General features: G+C 42.5%; 1 protein-coding gene across 1 annotated transcript; it reads left to right on the forward strand.

The window, feature by feature from the left end:
* The first annotated feature begins 1,469 nt into the window (after positions 1-1,469).
* Positions 1,470-22,399, forward strand: LOC116989721 (cathepsin L1-like). Its single transcript, XM_033047316.1, has 8 exons — positions 1,470-1,543; positions 3,640-3,781; positions 4,946-5,068; positions 7,618-7,797; positions 13,503-13,718; positions 16,439-16,601; positions 17,647-17,752; positions 22,011-22,399. Exons 1-8 carry the CDS (start codon positions 1,470-1,472, stop codon positions 22,108-22,110), a joined length of 1,104 nt encoding a protein of 367 aa, XP_032903207.1. The 3' UTR covers positions 22,111-22,399.

Genomic DNA, 22,399 nt, shown 5'->3' on the forward strand with positions numbered 1-22,399 from the left:
CCCAAAGTTTACTCTAATCCTTACCCTGATCTGTATGTAACCCCAGACCCATTGCAATGGGCTTGACTCTTAAAGGGCATAAGTCACATATTGGTACCATTATTGCTGCAGAAAATAGATAAAACCAAACAGATCACATTGCATTGACCCAAATACAGACGTGGCAAAGTCACTCCCAACACAATTAACCTTGCAAAGTCCAGCTCACAACCATTAGGGGACTATAGATCTACACGGACTGGCCTGACCTCATTGTTCCCTCAGAATCATTCTTTAAATACAACATACCAGGCTTCCCCTTCACAATCCCTGGGTATATTTAGTCCCACTGCCAAGATTGATTCATCAGAAGTGACCACGTTGTGGTTTATAAGCAGCAAGGAGTTGGCCTTGAAGTGCAAAACATTTACCTCAAACCCTATCATGTCTCCTCTCACCAAGTATCCCATAAGCAAGTGCTTCAATAAATATCTACACTCTAGAACTAGCTGCACTTACAACTAAGCTGTTCCCTTACAGTTACAACATCGCCATCTACCCAACATTGTGCAAACCTGCCCAGTTATATCTAGTCGGCAAAAAGCAGGCGAAATTTAAATAGGCTAATTACAGCCTAATCTGTCTACTGACAATCATCATCAAAGCAACATGTAGAAAGGAACTGCAGATGCTGGTTTATACCAAAGATGGACACAAAATGTTGGAGTAACTCAGCGGGTCAGGTAGCATCTCTGGAGAAAATGAATGGGTGACTTTTCAGGTCGGAACCCTTCTTCAGACTGAAGTATTGGTCTTGGTACTCTGATCGGCACAGACATTGTAGGCCGAAGGGCCTGTTCTTGGGCTTTGCTATGTTCTATGTTGCCATCCAGGTCAAGCCCTAATGAATGGGAGATAGCGTAATGGTGTTTTAGTCTGCAATAAACCTGAACAGTGGGGACATTGAAGTAAATATAATTTCAGCAACTTTTCTTTCTCAGTGTTGAGAATTGCAATGGGGGGGGGGGCTGTCTGGATTACTCCAATCTCCAGTGCTGCATAATGGTAAGTCAATAAAAAGAGGAACATTTTAAAACCATGTTCTCAAACACCTGGAACCCTGCATTGACCCACAGCACAGAGAATGGTGGAAAGGAACGAGATTTCTAATGTTTACTCCTACTAATCTCCTTGTTAGTATGGGACACATCAGGAGCACATCTAGGTCAACTGAAAGCGTATCGAAGATCTGAGCTATTGGCAATGATACCCAAGCACTTCTATAATATGCCCTGCCCTGATATCAAGGGAAAAAAAAAAATATTCACAATTAATATGTAAAAGAAAGGATAATATCTCATACTTTTTTTTAAAGTTTACCCTTAACGAAGAGGAATTTGAGTTTTCAGGATTGCTTTGCAAGTCATGAAAAATGTGACGTTACTTCTGTAGGTTTCCCAATCAGTGAGGAAGTGGGGGCGGATCCAGGGATGCGGCACATGTATATAAATGGGGATACACCCAATGTTTGTAGCAACTTCATCAAGGGCAACATCATACCAAGGTGAGTTTGCTAATCCAATGCTAATGTTTGCTAATGCTTGCCTTAAGACTGCGTTCAAGGGTCATTTATTTGAATTGCTTAGGATGAAGATGTTTCCAGAATGCTGTTGGGTCATGCACCAATTCAAACACACAGAATGGAGGTGGAATATGACTTGGAAGTATTGTTGTTTATGTTGTCATGGAAAGGGTACAGGGATTTATGTGGATATTGCCAGGACTAGAGGGTCTGAGCTATTGGGAGAGGTTATGTAGACTGGAGACTCTATTTCTTGGAGCGCAGGAGGGTGAGGGGTGATCTAATTGAGGTGAATAAAACACATGAGAGTAATAGATCGGGTAGATGCACAGAGTCTCTTGCTCAGAGTAGGGGATTCGAGGAGCAGACGACATAGGTTCAAGGTGAAGAGGAATAGATTTAATAAGAATCCGAAGGGTAACTTTTTCATACAACGGGTGGTGTGTGTATGGAACAAGCTGCCAGAGGAGATAGTTGAGACAGGAACTATCCCAACATTTAAGCAGTGTGGGCAAGTTGGGTCAAAGACTCTATGAATCTAAGATATTGCTGCCCAATCTATCTTGATGCTAGAATTCCCATAACTTTGGTAATTGTCTGCAAGTCCTGGCTATACTTTATTCTGCAGCGAATGACCAGATGGAGTGATGTGAAGCTGAGTCTAGTGGTGAGCAAAACAATCATGCCAAACCTTCCTTACTTGGTGTCTTTCTCTTGATGCAGCTACATGCGGCACCTTCCATGGCTATGGTCATTATTTAGAACGCATTTTTAAGACGCATTCTCAGGATGAAGTCATATATATTGCCCACTTCCTTTGGGACTAGAATCACATGAAACAAAGTCAGAAAAGGATGATATTAGATGAAAAAAATGAACTGACTGTTCTATGGCAATCTGACAACGAGGCCAGAGTTCCACAGTTTTGGAAGTAATAAGATTCCTCAAGGGTAGCACAGTGGCACGTCTAGTAGAGCTGCTACTGCACAGCACCAGAGACCTGGGTTCAATCATGACCTCAGGCACTCGCTGTGTGGAGTTTGCACGTTCTCCCTGTGCGGTACAGCATGGGTTTCCTCCAGGTGCTCCAGTTTTCTCCCACCTCCTGAAGGCGTGCAGGTTTGTAGCTTAAAGGGTCTCTGCAAAGTTGTGCCCAGTGTGTGAGGAGTAGATGAGAAAGTAAGATAACATAGAACAAGTATGAAGGGGTAATCAATGGTCAAGGTGGACTCGGTGGGCCATGCAGCATCTCTAAAAGTAAGCTATTACTATTAAACTGAAACGTATACAATTGCTTGGCAGATGTAGTACAGGACTGGGGAGACTAGGGGTATGGTATGGTGGAAACCAGGTAAGTAATGCCCCTGTCCCACTTAGGAAACCTGAACGGAAACCTCTGGAGACTTTGCGCCCCATCCAAGGTTTCCGTGCGGTTCCCGGAGGTTTTTGTCAGTCTCCTTACCAGCTTCCACTACCTGCAAACTCCAGGAACCGCACGGAAACCTTGGGTGGGGCGCAAAGTCTCCAGAGGTTTCTGTTCAGGTTTCCTAAGTGGGACAGGGGCATTGGTCATCAACTTCCCAAAACCCCCTCCCCACAATCTCTAGCCGAGGGCAATCTTAATATCCCTCCAACCTCAGTCCTTCTTGTTCATGTCTACCCAACACTAGAGGGTTGAGAGCCAAATGTCAAATAGTCATGGGAAGTCTCCTAATTCACCCGTTAACTGCCCCTTGAAAGATATGCTGGGGTTTCCATATTAGTAAGTAATTTAGTAAGTAATAATAAGTAATATTTAGTAAGTAATTTTTGTTTTCTTCATAGTTTATTATTTTGGATAATTAATGTTAAATTTGGACAGTATTTAAGTAAAGTGGAAGGGAAGTTAATGCTAATCCAGAAATCATGTGTTCATATTTTTCTGTTTAACAGGACCTAGAAGCAAATGTATGAGAGTTATGGAAGCAATGATATCAGTACCATTGCTCCCCATTCAGAGTGATTTTACAAACAACTACTTTCATTATTAATGAACATGGCTCAGTCAAAATATAATGCCATTTCTTTTGTTCCTTTAGGTGGTCCAGAATGAAGTTCCCATTATTTCTGGGACTTGTGGTGGGGTCTATTCTGGCCGTTGCCTCAGACGACAAGCTCAATTCAAATTTGGATGAAGAATGGGAGAACTGGAAATTACAGTACTCCAGGCAGTATGCAGAGGTAAAATAGAATGTGGTTTCAAACACAAACCTACTCTGATGTATGTCAGGAGGAAAAAGGCAATTTAGTCAGTCTCTTTCAAACCAGTTTGTCAGTGACCAACTCATTGAAATGTACAGCTCTCATTTTCCATTTACCACTGGTCTAGCATTCTCCTTTCCCATTGATGCCAATTACCACAGTGCCAGCGTGCAGCATTGTCAAACTCAGCACTCCAAATCAAACTTGAATCAAAAAATCCAAATTGGATTTAAACTCAATTAATGGGTTTGTGCTGTCTTTGTGCTGACCCTGCATTCCTTTACACACATTGAATCCCTGGTAGGCTCAGTAGTGGAAGGTTCTACCTGACCATGAAGGTAGAGGATCACGGAGAGTGTTGGAGCACAACGGAGCAGATCTGGGCTAAATAACTAACAGGGCTCAAGCTGTTCAGGATAAGTCGGCACTGGCTGGTGTGAGGACTACAACAGCTCACTCGCACCTTCTCAGGGATAATAACCACTGCCTAAGCCTGCGGTGCCAACATCCTTAAAAATAAATTAATGAAGCCACAAGCACCTTTTATTCCCGGTAGCAATCGTATCTTGAAAATGTTTATTTGGTTTGGAGCAGCATCAGCATCCGAGCCTGGAGCTCCAAACGTTACATCAAGTGACAGTGTAATTTCAATTCACTGTAACTTTCCACTGTCTCTTTTATGATTGCCTGGCCTAGTTTCATTGCTGAAAGAAAGAGGGTGGAGGGGGCAGATTGTGAGAAGATATTGGTTACAACACCTGCTGCTTGTAAATCAGAACAGATTGTGGGATGAGAGAAGAAGCAGTTGTGGAATCATGAGAGTTTCCACTGCATTGCAGATACAGCCTCCACAATGTACACATCAGTGCCTGGCAGCTGCTGTCTCCTCTTTTGGAATGATGTGATCCCGTCTCTTTGACTGTCTTTGCTTGTGTCTTCTTGTGCTTTAAGAGAAAGAGAAGTGTACAAGTGAGTGCCGTGCAATCCTGTTGGGCAATGCAGCTATCAGAGATGAATTACTGGCATTCTGCACAGCTCAATGTGGCAGTGTTGCAACAGCACTGAGGCTGTGGGGCAATGGTCAGCAGGTGAGATTCAATTAAGGTGAAAAAGCATGACTTTACCTTCATGTCTCTTTTTCAGGGTGAGGAGACCAACAGGAGAATGATTTGGGAAAGTGCTCTGAGTTACATTGAGCAGCACAACCGAGAGTACGCCATGGGGAAGCACACATTTACTGTGAAAATGAACCAATTTGGAGATTTGGTGTGTACAACACGCGAAAAGTGTGTGTGAGGTGTCATTTACTGTGATGCTATTACTGAGAGAGCTGTATTACATCATTTTATATCAGTTCACTCTGTAACCTCCAGATTTCCGGCAAAAATAATTCAATTCAGTCCAACCTCTCCCTGTAGCCAATACCCCCTAATCCAGGCACCATTCTGGCAAACCTCCACAGCATCCTTTCCAAAGCTTCCCCATCCTCCCTCTAATGTGACAAACAGAACTGCATGCAATATTATAAAGGCGGTTTAACCAAAGTCCTATAAAGCTGCACCATGACTTCCTGACTTTTATATTCAATGCCCGGACCTATGAAACCAAGCGTACCATATGCCTTCTTTATCATGACTGCCATCCAGTGGCACTGACATCCACTGTCATAAAGTGCTCCAAGAGGCCGACATTAACACTAGACTTCCAGACAGTCTTGATCGACAGCAATTTGCCTACCTTCGCAACAGATCCATGGCAGACATTATTTATAATTGCAAAAAACAACCTGCCTCCACCCCCCCCCCCCCCCCCCCCGCCCACCCCTCCCTGCCCCCCCCCCCCCCTCCCCCAACCCCCACTCCTCCACTGACCATCTACACCATGTTATCTTGGGAAAGCCACCAACATAACAAAGGTGCATTTACATCCTAGTCATTCTCTCTCTCCCCTCGCCCATTGGGCAGAAGATTAAAAAGCATGAAAGCGTGTACCACCAGATTCAAGAACACCTAATTTCCTGGTGTTATCAGACTACTGAACAATCCTATCATAAGCTAAGGTTGTTCCAATCAACAAACCAACCTCATTGCGGCCCTTGCACTTGTCTTTAATCAGCACTTTCTCTATAGCTGTACTGGTTGTAACACTATATTCTGCATTGTGATATTTTTCTCTTTGCATTACCCGTTGTACTCAGGTATGAGTTGATTGTACTCATGTACAATATAATTTTGACTGGATAGCACACAAAAATGTCAATACACATACTTCATTACTGGAACATGTCTGTCCATAAACTCTGAACTAGCCTCTAAAGAGATTTTGCAGTGGAACAGTTCAATGAATACACAAGAGATTGTAAATGCTGGAAACTTGAGCAAAAAACAATGTGATGGACCAACTCAGTGAGCCACGAGGCAACTGTGGAGCGTTTGAAGTAGTTCTCTGCTTTCTATAATGGCAATTCTATGAGATCCTCACTCACTGATCCCCTCTCTGATTTATAATGCCCTCCTGCTCTTTGACCATGGTCTGACCCAGAATCGTTACCACAGTCATGTGTCCTTACTCAGTACCTATCACATCCCACCCCTCTTTTTACTGGTCATCTCCCCCCTACTCTATCAGAGAAAGTCGACTCAAAACATCGACTGTCCATTTCCCTCCACAATTGGGTCTCTTTCCTGTCAGATTTGTCCAGCACAAGATTCCAGCATCTGCAGTCTCTTGTGTCTCTATTTTATTGTTGCACTACAAAATATCTTCAATGTATGCCTTCTTCTTCAACAGGACTTCTGTGTGAGCCTCTCTCACTGCTCACCCTCAGGTTTTGACTGCTCTCCAACCATGTTCTCACCAAGACTCAACCCCACGAGCCATATGTCCTCGCTCAGTACCAACATCCACCTATCATGTGCCAGCTCTTGCCCCCCACCCCGGTTCCACATCATAAGCATGGATAGGTTCCTCCCTCTGTGCCTCACCAACACCACCACCCTCTCCCCAGGAATTCATAAATTAATAAGTTTTAGAAGCAGAATTAAGGCATTGGGCCCATCAAGTCTACTCAACCATTCAATTATGGCTGATCTATCTTTCCCTCTAACCTCCCTGCCTTCTCTCCGTAACCCCTGACACCCTTATTAATCAAGAATCTGTCAATCTCCGCCTTCAAAATATCGAATGACTTGGCCTCCACAGCCGTCTGTGGCAATGAATTCCACAGATTCACCACCCTCAGACTAAAGGAATTCCTCCTCATCTCCCTTCTAAAGGTACTTATTATGCTTTGATTACCACCCCCTCCCCCCCCCCCCCCCTCCTCCCCCCCCCCCTCCCCCCCCCCCCCCCAGCAGCTGATTGTCTCTCGGCCCATTAAAAACAAATTCCTGATTGCAGATCTGTAAGGAAAGGTGGTGCTAATGCAAGAAATGCAACCACTAATGTCTACCTTTCCTGACGCAGAGTGGTGTGACATGAGGAAGCTTGTTAGTGCCAATTTGGAAAGTTGCTTGCAAATTTCACATTTTATTGAAATAGTTTTAAGAGAATTATGAATGCTAGTTTAAAACCAATAATACAAATTTATAGATCCTGTTTTGGATTCTGAAGTCAGTCTCAATGTAATATCACAATATATGATTCCAGTCTAGAACTAAGCAAGAGTGCAGAGTGTGTTTGATACTCCAACCTCTCCTGATAGTGTAAACTAAATACTGGTAAAATGTAACCCCAGCAGATTTCCTATCCACCTTGCGCATATTCTCCAAGGTAAGTCATTACAGTAATGAATCTCCATGTCATTGGCTTCCTAGACCAACGAAGAGTTTAATAAACAAATGAATGGATTTGTCATGAATGAAGCTGAAAACTCCACTGAGGAAATTGAAGAACACGATGGGCTTGATGATGATGATGATAATGAAATTAGTTTGAAATTACCTAGGTCTATCAATTGGACGCAAATGGGTGCAGTTACACCAGTAAAGAACCAGGTAAATATCAGAAACCAGCACTCCAGTGTAACCAATGTTTTATAAATCAGTAATATGACATATAACCATATAACCATATAACAATTACAGCACGGAAACAGGCCATCTCGGCCCTACAAGTCCATGCCGAACAATTATTTTCCCTTAGTCCCACCTGCCTGCACTCATACCATAAGGGTTTCGGCCCGAAACGTCGCCTATTTCCTTCGCTCCATAGATGCTGCTGCACCCGCTGAGTTCCCCCAGCAATTTTGTGTACCCTCATACCATAACCCTCCATTCCCTTCTCATCCATATGCCTATCCAATTTATTTTTAAATGATACCAACGAACCTGCCTCCACCACTTCCACTGGAAGCTCATTCCACACTGCTACCACTCTCTGAGTAAAGAAGTTCCCCCTCATGTTACCCCTAAACTTCTGTCCCTTAATTCTCAAGTCATGTCCTCTTGTTTGAATCTTCCCTATTCTCAAAGGGAAAAGCTTGTCCACATCAACTCTGTCTATCCCTCTCATCATTTTAAAGACCTCTATCAAGTTCCCCCTTAACCTTCTGCGCTCCAGAGAATAAAGACCTAACCTATTCAACCTTTCTCTGTAACTTTGTTGTTGAAACCCAGGCAACATTCTAGTAAATCTCCTCTGTACTCTCTCTATTTTGTTGACATCCTTCCTATAATTGGGCGACCAAAATTGTACACCATACTCCAGATTTAGTCTCACCAATGCCTTGTACAATTTTAACATTACATCCCAGCTTCTATACTCAATGCTCTGATTTATAAAGGCTAGCATACCAAAAGCTTTCTTTACCACCCTATCTATATGAGATTCCACCTTCAAGGAACTATGCACGGTTATTCCCAGATCCCTCTGTTCAACTGCATTCTTCAATTCCCTACCATTTACCATGTACGTCCTATTTTGATTTGTCCTGCCAAGGTGTAGCACCTCACATTTATCAGCATTAAACTCCATCTGCCATCTTTCAGCCCATTCTACCAAATGGCCTAAATCACTCTGTAGACTTTGGAAATCCTCTTCATTATCCATGACACCCCCTATCTTGGTATCATCTGCATACTTACTAATCCAATTTACCACACCTTCATCCAGATCATTGATGTACATGACAAACAACAAAGGACCCAACACAGATCCCTGATGCACCCCACTAGTCACTAGCCTCCAACCCGACAAACAGCCATCCACCATTACCCTCTGGCGTGTCCCATTCAGCCACTGTTGAATCCATCTTGCTACTCCTGCATTTATACCCAACAGTTGAACCTTCTTAACCAACCTTCCATGAGGAACCTTGTCAAAGGCCTTACTAAAGTCCATATAGACAACATCCACTGCTTTACCTTCGTCAATTTCCCTAGTAACCTCTTCAAAGAATTCAAGAAGATTAGTCAAACATGACCTTCCAGGCACAAATCCATGTTGACTGTTCCTAATCAGACCCTGTTTATCCAGATGCTTATATATATTATCTCTAAGTATCTTTTCCATTAATTTGCCCACCACTGAAGTCAAACTAACAGGTCTATAATTGCTAGGTTTACTCTTAGAACCCTTTTTAAACAATGGAACAACATAATAATAATAATGGATGGGATTTATATAGCGCCTTTCTAATACTCAAGGCGCTTTACATCGCATTATTCATTCACTCCTCAGTCACACTCGGTGGTGGTAAGCTACTTCTGTAGCCACAGCTGCCCTGGGGCAGACTGACGGAAGCGTGGCTGCCAATCTGCGCCTACGGCCCCTCCGACCACCACCAATCACTCACACACATTCACACACAGGCAAAGGTGGGTGAAGTGTCTTGCCCAAGGACACAACGACAGTATGCACTCCAAGCGGGATTCGAACCGGCTACCTTCCGGTTGCCAGCCGAACACTTAGCCCATTGCGACATCTGTCGTCCCATGCGCAGTACGCCAATCTTCGGGGACTATTCCCGTTTCTAATGACATTTGAAATATTTCTGTCATAGCCCTGGCTATTTCTACACTAACTTCCCTCAATGTCCTAGGGAATATCCTGTCAGGACCTGGAGACTTATCCACTTTTATATTTTTCAAAAGTGTCAGTACTTCTTTTACTTTGAAACTCATAGTATCCATAGCTACTCTACTAGTTTCCCTTACCTCACATAATTCAATATCCTTCTCCTTGGTGAATACCAAAGAAAATAAATTGTTCAATATCTCCCCCATCTCTTTTGGCTCTGCAGATAGCTGTCCACTCTGTCTCTCCAATGGACCAATTTTATCCCTCGTTATCCTTTTGCTATTAATATAGCTGTAGAAACCCTTTGGATTTACTTTCACCTTACTTGCCAAAGCAACCTCATATCTTCTTTTAGCTTTTCTAATTTCTTTCTTAAGATTTTTTTTACATTCCTTATACTCCTCAAGCACCTCATTTACTTCATGCTGCCTATAATTATTGTAGATCTCCCTCTTTTTCCGAACAAGATGTCCAATTTCCCTTGAAAACCAGGGCTCTTTCCAATTTTTACTGTTTCCTTTCAACCGAACAGGAACATAAAGATTCTGTACTCTTAAAATTTCCCCTTTAAATGTCCTCCATTTCTCTTCTACATCCTTCCCATAAAACAAAATGTCCCAGTTCACTCTTTTTAAATCATTTCGCATCTCATCAAAGTTAGCCTTTCTCCAATCAAAAATCTCAACCCTAGGTCCAGTTCTGACCCTCTCCATAATTATATTAAAACTAATGGTATTGTGATCACTGGTCCCGAAGTGCTCCCCAACGCATACCTCCGCCACCTGTCCCTTCTCATTTCCTAACAGGAGGTCCAGCACTGCCCCTCCTCTAGTAGGTACCTCTATGTATTGCTGCAAAAAACTATCCTGTACACATTTTACAAACTCCAAACCATCCAGCCCATTTACAGAATGTGTTTCCCAGTCTATGTGTGGAAAGTTGAAATCTCCCACAATCACTACCTTGTGCTTACTACTAATATCTGCTATCTCCTTACATATTTGCTCTTCCAATTCTCGATCCCCATTTGTCGGTCTATAATACACCCCTATAAGTGTTGCTACACCTTTCCCACTTCTCAGTTCCACCCAAATAGCCTCCCTAGATGAGCCCTCCAATCTATCCTGCCAAAGCACTGCTGTAATACCTTCCCTGACTAGCAATGCAACACCTCCACCTCTTGCTCCTCCAATTCTATCACAGTTATCCCAGTTATAACAGACATCCGAGTTATTTTATTCTTTCCAACATTGTCCCCATAAGTCTTCTTCGCCACTTCATGTTCTTGTGCTACCACTTTCAACAAAACACCAGTGAAGGGAGGAGCACACGATAACCTCAATGATTATACTGGCATCTACACGCTTATATTTTATGTGCTTGTTATCATGCAGATAATTTATTACTGAATATGGAGGTGGTTATTGTCCTATAGCATGAGTGTGTACAGGCAGTTTAGATACTACTTTGGCATTGGGCTTAGTTTTCTTGGCTGAGCGCTTATCCTGGTGTTATTTTGTGCTTTAACACTAATCTATCATTAATTACCACACTTGTCTGTACCTTCAATGTGGCTGAATCTATGTTCTCAACCTTGACACTTTTCAGTGGGCTAGTTCAGCCTTTGCCTCACTGCTGCACTAGAGACCAGGGTTCTGACCTTTGGTGCTGCTAGTGTGAATTTTACACATCCCCCCAGTTATTGCATGGATTGCCTCTGGGTGCTCTGGTTTCTCCCCAGATCCTGAAGACATGTGGATTGGCAACTGTAAACTTCCCCACGTGTTGGTGAGTGGTAAAATCTGGGAGAAGTTGATAAGAGTGTGGAGAGAATAAATGATTTAAATTATAAATAAAACACAAAATACATGCTACAACTCCAGGATGAGCACTCAACTAAGAGAGCCAAGCCCAAAGTCAAAGTATTATCTAACTAAATAAACCAATTTACAATAAATAACTCTGTATGCAAAAAACAGCTACCTGCATATTAACTAGTTTTTAAAAAAAATCCTGCTGATGCAAGTATATCATTGGGGTTATCAATTGGGCACCTCCCTTCACTGGTATTTCATTGTGTTCAGCCCACAACACTTCGAGAAGGCTCAACAGTTGGCTCTAACATTCCAGAACAACCCTCCTCAATACCAGCTCTCACCACCTATGCTACAAGTATCTAATAAATAAAGGAAGCTGCAGCCAAATAGCTCACTCTAACAAATGCTAACACCTCTAACACCTGCATTCTATTTCCAACTTATCCTACCCCATCTTTAAGCTTGCAAAACCACAAATATCACCCTTGCATAAGACCGGAATCACACTTTTTCTCCTTCTTCTTGCGTATGGCGTGCACAGCCTAAAGTTGTAGGACAACTTGTTCTATTTGATCTTATTTGAGTGCGCACGCCGGGTTGATTGCATTCGTCGAACCGGGGCAGACCACATGAAGGTTGCAATCTTCCACCCTGGAATACACTTACACAAACAATTACAAAGAAATACACACACCGCATGTCACACGTTTCCTTTCTGCTCCCAACTGACATTATTTCTTCTCCACCAAATCCACCTACTGCCTTGCTTTGCTGCCTCTGACATCTGTTTTATGGCCTGACTCACACTCTGTCCACAAATTCCTAGCTCTCCAAATAGCGACATAGTCAATCTCGCTATGAAATCTCTACAATCCACCTCAACCGGGCGTACTCTTGCTCTCCATCCTCGCTGCTCAACTTCTGCTGCCAACTCTATATCTAAACGTTTTCCTTTCATAAGCCTCATGCACTAAGTTCTCCCAAGGCACCATCAGTACGTAGTATTATGTAAATGGCTGATTGATGGTCAGTACAGATGGGCTAAAAACCAGTATCCATGCAGAGTAAAAATCATAACTTTTTAGACTACATATTGAGATTTTATTAAAGACCTGACCCTTAAATATGATTTCTCGCTTACCATTTTGGTAACATACAGGTAGTCCTCGGGTGTTGTAAGGGTTACAATGCTGAGAATCACGTAAATTAATTTCTCCGTAAAACAGAAACACCCCTTTTCTGGTGACACATATCGTATTGTTCTACATACATTTGATTAATCATTTTCATTTATTGAATCTTCACTCTAAAGGGTCTGTCCCACTTACGCGACTTTTTTGGCGACTGCCGCCACCAAATTTTTAACATGTTGAAAATCCAGTGGTGACCAGAACAAGGTACGACTCTTTGGGCGACTACTCACGACCATACATGTCGCCACAGTGTCGTCTGTATGGTCGTGAGTCGTCTCCTCAGTCACCCTAAGAGTCGTAGTGTCTTTCTGGTCACCACTGAATTTTCAACATGTTGAACATTTTCGCCGACCTGCAACGACCTATGACGGGTGCCGCAGTCGCCGAAAAATTTGTGTAAGTGGGACAGGGGCTTAACTCTTCCCAGAATTAAACTAATGGAATATACAAAGTATCCAGTCATTAATGAATATCACAAACCATTTTATTACTACCATTATACAAGCAATGAAGAACTGCCCACAGACCTTTGATGCTCATTGTCTTTGGTGGTCTCCGTACATTTCCAAGAAAGAGGACCAGTGTATTTCTATAATCAATCTCAACAGAGATGGCATTAATGTGATTTTAACATTGGACTGTCGTTGGTGTGACTGTGTTTGTGATTACCAGGGAGCATGTGGTTCCTGCTGGGCCTTCAGTGCAACTGGAGCCCTCGAGGGGCAGTTGGGAAAACGACGCCATCTTATTTCTCTGAGTGAGCAGAACCTGTTGGATTGTGACCGTCGATCTCATGGATGTCGTGGCGGACTTATGGGATATGCCTACGAATGGATGAAAAGAGCAGGTGGCATAAACTCTGAACAAACGTATCCATACACTGCAAGAGTAAGTCTCTTTTCAAAACATATTAAATTTTATGGTGTTAGATTGTAGAGCATTACATTTGGCCGACTAGTAATACCTTCTCTAATCAGATACATTACTTGGTTGAGGGATAAATAACATATTTTGTTTTTACTGATTATTTCATGCAATGAGCATGTCACTGCCAAATCTGACATCAATTGCCCTTTTCTCATTGTCACTGAACTGAGAAGACTGCCATGAATCCACCACATTGGGCGACTTTGCTGGGTCAGGATAGATTTCTTCCCTTGAGGAATATTTGACCCAGCTGCAATCGTACAGCAGTCCTATAGGTTCATGGACCTTGCAAACTAAGTCAGTATTTTCTTTAAGTTGCAGATGTTTTAATTAAATCTAACTTCCCCAGCTGCTGTGGTGGGATTTGAATTCAGGGCTTTAGCTCAACAGCCCAGTACTGCGGCTGCTAGACCAAAATTTTATTTCCCCTGCCACCACATTCCTTGATCTGTGGTGCATCAGTCACTTAAGGTCAACTTTTCTTGAATGCACCATATTTGACGAGCAATTCGCAACATCTACCAACCAGCATGTATTTGGGATGTAGAAGGGAACCAGAGCACTCAAGAGGAATTCAGGTCACAGAGAGCATCAGAGGTCAGGATCAAACTTGGGTTGCTGTGAATGTATGGAAGAAGCACGAACTGTTGTCTGTGTGCATAAGCACAAAATGAAAAATCAAAAAACTGTTGAAAATCTGATTTAAAAAATTGAAAATACTCAGAACATATTCTCAGCATTCAGGCAGCATGTGGAAAGAAAAACAAGAGATAACATTTCAGATCAAAGACCCTTCATCAGAATAAATAGTCTCGATCCAGAAACATTTATTCTGTTTCTCTTTCCACAGACACTGTCGGACCTGCTGGGTGTTTCCAGCATTTTGTGAGTTGTGGAACTTGTCAGATACTCTGATATGCAGCCTGATTTCATAGAGGCAAACTGAGCTCACAACTGCAAGGGAGACTTTGAGATCAGAGTGCTATCTGCTCCATGTCCTTTCCAGATTGTATGTAAAATATGCAATCAAATTAGTGAGCTCCTCTTGTTGTAGAGCTACACATGTCAGAGGTTATAGGGAGAAGACAGGAGAATATGGTTAGGAAGAAGAGATAGATCAGGCATGATTGAATGGAGGAGTAGACCTGATGGGCCAAATGGTCTAATTCTACTCCTATCCCTTATGACCTTATGACCTTGTATCTATAAGTTGTTGAATGTGCTTTTCCTTGCACTCAATCCTCTCTGCGATTCTGAGCTATACTAATAGCAACTTTGGGGAATCCTGGGAAGCATGTTGGCCAATATATTTCTATAAGGAGCCCCTTAAATTTTTGCCTTGTTCTCAATTTTCCCGTCAGGGCCGGCCTTAGGAGGTGTGGGACCCAATTGGGAACAACATTGGTGAGCTCCAGCCAAGATCTGTAGAATCATAGAAATATAAATAAAGTCAATTATAGACTTTAAATCTCTATGGTAGAATGGAAAGTAATCAAAATGTATGCTTAAAAAGAGCATGCGAATTAATGGACCAAACACATCTAAGCTACATTTTAATATAAAATTGTATACATGTAAGCCTACCAGAGTATCAAACAAAATGTGTAGATCACCTCTGAAAAGTATATAGTTACAATACCACTTGTTTTAGTGACTGTGAAATGAAAACAAAAACACGAATTGAATTAAATGGATCCTGGAAAACCAATAACTATTGGCGAAAGCCCAGTCCAGGCATTACATTCTGGGCTTCAGCCCCATCCCACCCTTTGTGCTTCTACCCCTTCCTAACTTAGGTGTGTGTGTGTGTGTGTGTGTGTGTGTGTGTGTGTGTGTGTGTGTGTGTGTGTGTGTGTGTGTGTGTGTGTGTGTGTGTGTGTGTGTGTGTGTGTGTGTGTGTGTGTGTGTGTGTGTGTGTGTGTGTGTGTGTGTGTGTGTGTGTGTGTTAGTTCTCTGTGCGTTATATCTGTGTGTGTGTGGGAGGGAAGGAGAGAAGGGAGGGAAGGAGAGAAAGAAGGGATGGAGGGAAGGAGAGAAGGGAAAATAGAGAGAGGAAGGAGAGAAAGGCGGGAGGGAGGGAGGGAAGGGAGGGAGGGAAGGGAAGGAGAGAAGAGAGGGAGAGAGCCGGCGGCAGGAGCGGGGTCCGGGCAGACGGGTGTGAGCTGAGGCCTTAGGCGCGGGCCCCAATTGGGAGCAATCGGTCCAATCGGATTAAGGCAGGCACTGTTACCCATTGCAATTGAACATGCTAACAAAAGTTGTACATTCAATTTCTGAAGAACCTCATCAGCCTGAAAGCTGAAGACCTAATAAAATTCCTTGCAACTGGGGTGCCACAGTGGCGCAGAGGTTGAGTCGGGGCCGTACAGTGCCAGAGGCCTGTACAATGAGTGCTGCCTTTATGGAGTTTGTACATGCGGCCTGTGAACACATAGGTTTTATCCAGATTGCTCTGGTTTCTTCCCACATTCCAGAGACATACAGATTTGTATGTTAATTGGCTTCTGTAAATAGTATCTTGTGTGTAGCATAGCATGTACGGGTGATCGTTGGTCGATGCAGACTCGATGTGCTGAAGGACTGTTTCCACGCTGTATCTCTAAAGTAAATATGTCTGACACTTTGAGAACTGTCGTGGGTGTGCATAAACTTGAAATTCTAATGTTCAATTTATCAATTAGCAAGGAGCCTGCAGATTTAGGACGGATAAGATTGTTGCCAGAATTCGTGCTTACCGCTCACCCGGACGTTGTGAAAGATGTTTAGCAAGAGCAGTGGTGAAAATTGGACCAATTGCAGTTGCCATTGATGCAAGTCGCCGATCCTTCCAATATTACAAAGAAGGTAGGAAATTTAAATTATCCATTCCAAGCATTATATTAAATATCAGAGAAACAAGGAACAAGACACAAAGTGCTGGAGTAATTCAACTGGTCAGGCAACATCTCTAAAGAACATGGGTTCGGATCGTTCTTCAGACTGATCGTGGTCTCTCTTCCAGCATTCATCTCCCGACCCCCACGCCCCCTCCATCCAAGTTCCCCAGAAACGCTGCTTGATCCGCTGAGTTAGTCAGGCACTTTTGTCCTTTTTTAATATGAAATATCATACATTGGCACATACTTCTTTTGTCAACTTGCATTTCATTAACAATTTCTGTTGAATATTTTTTAATGGAAATCATATTGCCCTTACACCCCTTCAGGTTTTATCACCCCTTGCTCATGCCACTAACAGTTGTGAAAAGGTTCAAAGGTTTCTCCTGTGTTTCACCAACATGTACATCAACCAGAATGAATCTAAACAATAAATGTATCACGGAACAATATAGCGAGTGGCCTTTTCACATTCTAGATTTTGGGAAAAAAACATTATCAGGGTCAAGTATTTTGCAAAGAGTCCAAAAGAATATTAATTTTTCTACAAATTGTCTTGTTTGAATGCAGGTCAAATGGTGCATGAGACAGCTGGAGTATGAGCTGGGCACTGAGGGGCCTTCTCATTCCTGGCTTCTTTGCTGAGATCCCCCGACTGGCTAATCCCCAGAAAGAGATTGAAAAAATATGTTCACCTTCAGTCTTCAAATTTTGCAGTGATTTGGAAATTGGTTAGGTGCTTGGGAGAAGGTAACCCTTAGAGCATTGGCCAAGGAAAGTGGAGGTGGAATACTGAGCGAAGGTTGGAGGGCACAGATTCAACACAGCAAATGTATATTGGGATTCCTCATTACAAACATGAACATTGTGGTTTATAATGGAAATCTTCAGAAACTAACAGAATTGTAGAGTGGATGATAATTGCATGGCAAGATATTACAACGGACAATCACTTGTGCAATGTGCCATCAATCATACGTGTTTCAATTAAATAAATATATCTTTCCTTTCAGGAGTCTACTACGATCGAAATTGTAACAGAAGAAATGTGAACCATGCTGTGCTAGTGGTTGGATATGGCAGACTGAGAGGAAGAAATTTTTGGCTTGTTAAAAACAGGTATGAACCCTCACAGATGCAAGATCAATGATCTGTGGGGTCAGTGGCTAAACTCTCTTTAATGTTCGTGCTGGAGGGAAACTGATTAGCATTCTGAAACAGCGGAGAAAGGATTCACCGGCATGATAAAATAAATATGAAATATGTTTATCAGAAGAAGCTGGCAAAGGTCTTTTGAATAGCAGACAGAAATTAGGGTGATCTGATAGCAATCTTTAAGAACGTAAATGGAATGATTAGGACTGAGCATATGTTTCCATTTTGTGGAAATGTACAAATCTAAGGGTCTTTAGTATTGTTTTATCACTTATATATCCAGGGAATTTTATGGGACTTCTTCATCTAAAGCATGGAAATAGTAGTCTGTACAATCTTTAGGAATGCCTAAATATCTATAGTTAAGAGGAAGTTGGATAAGCATGTGAGGTACTGGAAATATATATATTTAAACAGATGAAGCTCTTATAGAACATTAAACATAAAATAAATAATTTGGGCTAAATGGTGTTATATGTTATGTAACAATATGAAGAATATCAGGAAATATGTTTATGTGGATGTAAAGAGTCAATGATAAAGTTGGATAATATTGACTAGATCCTCGACTGCATCCAGTCCGTTTCCAGCACTTTTGCTCTTCCCCTTCTCCCAGTCTCAGAACTAGGATGAGATTCCATTTGTCCTTGCCACCCACCCCACTAATGTTCACATTCATTGAATCAATTTTACTTGATTCAATGAATCGCTTATCTCACTCCCATTGTGAACCCTCTATCCTTGACCATCTGCACTCTTCCAATGAAGCTCAATGTAAACTCAACGAACATTAACTGGTTCGAGCACAGTTTTGCCTCCAGACTCAACAATTTCAGATAACAGCATTTATTGGATTTATATTTCAAATTTCCAGCAATCCTTCAGTGTTTCTTTGGTAAGCTCAGATCATTATTCAGCATCTACAATTCCCATGACAATAGCAATCTTTCATTTATTTAGCTTCCACTCCATTAAAACCTTCCATTTTATTCTCTCTTTGGTTTCTCCATTTATTCAGCATCTTAAAACTTGTTTTATCACAAACCTTTTCTGATGTCATCAATCTGAAATATTAACTCTATTTCCCTCTCCATGGATACATAGAAACATAGAAACATAGAAAATAAGTGCAGGAGTAGGCCATTCGGCCCCTCGAGCCACAAGGGCCACATCTAACTCCCTCTTAAATATAGCCAATGAACTGGCCTCAACTACCTTCTGTGGCAGAGAGTTCCAGAGATTCACCACTCTCTGTGAGAAAAATGTTTTTCTCATCTCGGTCCTAAAGGATTTCCCCTTTATCCTAAAACTGTGACCCCTTGACCTGGACTTCCCCAACATCGGGAACAATCTTCCTGCATCTAGTCTGTCCAACCCCTTAAGAATTTTGTAAGTTTCTATAAGAGGCCCCCTCAATCTTCTAAATTCTAGCGAGTACAAGCCGAATATTGCCTGGCTGAGTATTTCCCTCTCCATGGATACAGCCTGCTGAGCATTCCCATCACTTTCTGTTTTAGTTTAGGGATGGATTTGTGCTGTCAATATTGGATTGGAATGGAGGAAATAATCATTGGCATCACAGAGAGTCACAGTATGCTTGAGTAGTGTTTAAGAAGGAACTGCAGATGCTGGAAAATCGAAGGTAGACAAAAATGCTGGAGAAACTCAGTAGATGAGGCAGCATCTATGGAGCGAAGGTCTGAAGAAGGGGCTCGACCCAAAACGTTGCCTATTTCCTTCTCTCCATAGATGCTGCCTCACCCGCTGAGTTTCTCCAGCATTTTTGTCTACCGTATGATTGAGTACTGTAAGTTATCGAAGGGGTCACCGAGAGGTAGCAAGGTTGGATGAGATGGATAGTACAAATATGTGATGTACATAGATACATAGAAAATTGGTGCAGGCCATTCAGCCCTTCGAGCCAGCATCGCCATTCAATCTAATCATGGCTGATCATCCACATCAGTACTCCGTTCCTGCTAGCCCTAAGAGCTCTATCTAACTCTCTTTTGAATGCATCCAGTGAATCGGCCTCCACAGCCTTCTGAGGCAGAGAATTCCACAAATTCACAACTCTCTGGGTGAAAACGTTTTTCCTCATCTCAGTTCTAAATAACCTACCCTTTATTCTTAAACTGTGGCCCCTGGTTCAGGGCTCCCCCAACATCGGGAACATGTTTCCTGCATCTGGCGTGTCCAGCCCCTTAATAATTTTATATATTTCTCTAAGATTCCCTCTCATCCTTCTAAATTCCAGTTAATACAAGCTCAGTCTTCCATTCTTTCTTCATATGACAGTCCCACCATCCTGGGGATTAACCTCATGAACCTATGCTGCATTCCCTCAATAGCAAGAATGTCCTTCCCCAAATTAGGAAACCCAAACAGCACAAAATACACCAGGTGTGGTCTCACCAGGGCCCTGTACAACTGCGGAAGGGCCTCTTCGCTCCTATACTCAAATCCTCTCGTTACGAAGGCCAACAAGCTTTCTTCACTGCCTGCTGGACCTGCATGCTTTCTCTCAATGCTTGATGTACCAGGTCTTGTTGCACTTCCCCTTTTCCTAATCTGACACCATTCAGATAATAATCTGCCTTCTTGTTCTTGCCTTGTGTTATAATTGTTGGTTGAAGTCCAGGAAACAAGGGCTGAATGGAGCAGTAACATTTGAAACAAAAACACAAGGACATTGTTACTGGAGTCGACCACCTGCCCCTTCAAGTCTGTCTGGCATTCAATATGATCACGGTTGACCTGCCCAGGCATTCTGTGCAGTGCCTATTGCCTTTGATTCCCCATTCTGTCAAAAATATATCTACCCCATCTTTAAATACCTCCATTGAGCTAGCCTCCGCAGTCCTCTGAGAATTCCACAGATTTACCATCCTATGAAAGAAGCAGATCCTCAGTTTTAAAGACAGTTCCCTTATTTTTGGAATTTGTTCCCTCATTTGCAACATTCCCACTCACGGAAACCTCAGCATCGCCTATATCATGCCCCGCATCTTGCTGTGTCACAGCGTATGAAGATTGGACATGAGTTCATTGACCCAAAGCCCAAATTCCACAAGGTGCCAACACTCACTGCAGATACAGTCATTGTGAAACTACACTGGGGTCACCAGCTCCCACATGTTGCAACTACAGTATATTGCCTCCACAGACACATCTGTTCTAATTATTTAGCTCTGACCAGCAATATAACTCAAAAGTGCCTTGACAATATTTTTAAGATCCCAATCATAGCCGGTCAAAATCCTCACATACAATGTATAAAAGACCACTTACAGACATACTCCACAGGTACAGGCCCAGTGGCCCACCTTGCCCATGCCGAACAAGATGCCCCATCCAAACTGGTCCAATTTGCCCATGTCTGGCTCATACCCATCAAACCCTTTCCTATCTACATACCTATCCAAGTACTTTTTAAAATATTATTGTACTCAACCACTTCATTTGGCATTTGCTCCATATATACCCAGCACACTCTGTGTGGAAATGTTGCCCCTCAGTTTCCAAAGAAATCTATCCCCTCTCACCTTAAACCTATGCCCTCTAGTTATTGAATTTGCTATCCTTGGAGAACGACTCTGTGCATTCACCCAATTTATTCCCCTCTTAATTTTATTCACCACTATAAAGGACATCCCTCAGCCTCCTGCACTCAAATGCAGGAAGCTCTAACCTGCTGAACCTCTCTCTGTAGCTCACACGCCCTCAAGGGCGGGCAACATCCTCATACATTTTTCTGCACACTTTCCTGCTTATAGCAAGCTGACCAAGCAAGGTACCAAAAAACAACGGCAGCATGGTGGTACAGCAGTAGAATTGCTGTTTTGCAGTGCCAGAGACCTGGGTTTGATCCTGACTAAGTGTGCTATCTGTATGGAGTTTGAATGTCCTCTCCGTGACCTGCGTGGGTTCTCTCCAGGAACTTTGGTTTCTTCCCACACTCCAAAAACGTACAGGTTTGTAGGTTAATTGGCTTGGTAAAATTGTAAATTGTCCCTAGTGTGTGTAGGATAGTGTTGGTGTGCGGGGATTGCTGGTCAGCGCGGTCTCGGTGGGCAAAGGGCCTGTTTCTACGCTGTATCTCTAAACTAAACTAAACTAAAATAGTCAAAATGCAACCTCGTCAAAATCTTGTGAAACTTCTTTGAGTTTACCATCTTAACAAAACTGTGATGTTAACATCAGGTTATTTCTAATTTTTCAGCTGGGGATTGGGCTGGGGTGACAATGGCTACATTAAAATGAAAAAGGACAGGCGCAATCATTGCGGAATACTCAATTATATGGTCTATCCAGTAATGTAAGTGCACCAGCATTCAACCAGAACTTCAGAACACGGCCTGAAAAATTGTGCAAAGTGTTTTACAGTTGCTTATTCATTTTATGCTGTTGCTTTAGCAGTCTGTGCAAAATGAAACTGTGCGGGGGGGGGGGGGGGGGGGGGGGGGGGATATCAGCTTCTACAACATCTGCAATGTGACATTAAAGGCAATCTAATTGTGCCTTGTTAATAGCAGTTCTAAATTACAATATTAATCAAATGGCTTCTAGGCAATGGATTGTGGAAATTAATAAAAGCTGCTGGCAATCTTT

Source organism: Amblyraja radiata, chromosome 29 (assembly GCF_010909765.2).
Source record: "Amblyraja radiata isolate CabotCenter1 chromosome 29, sAmbRad1.1.pri, whole genome shotgun sequence".
Taxonomy (NCBI): Eukaryota; Metazoa; Chordata; class Chondrichthyes; order Rajiformes; family Rajidae; genus Amblyraja; species Amblyraja radiata.

Excerpts from the sequence above, each read along its gene's own strand:
- LOC116989721 (XM_033047316.1), top strand. The coding sequence starts at position 1,470 with ATGCGGCACATGTATATAAATGGGGATACACCCAATGTTTGTAGCAAC. Across the intron at positions 1,544-3,639 it reads AAGGGCAACATCATACCAAG|GTGGTCCAGAATGAAGTTCC; the intron begins GTGAGTTTGCTA and ends TTGTTCCTTTAG. Across the intron at positions 17,753-22,010 it reads TTTTGGCTTGTTAAAAACAG|CTGGGGATTGGGCTGGGGTG; the intron begins GTATGAACCCTC and ends CTAATTTTTCAG.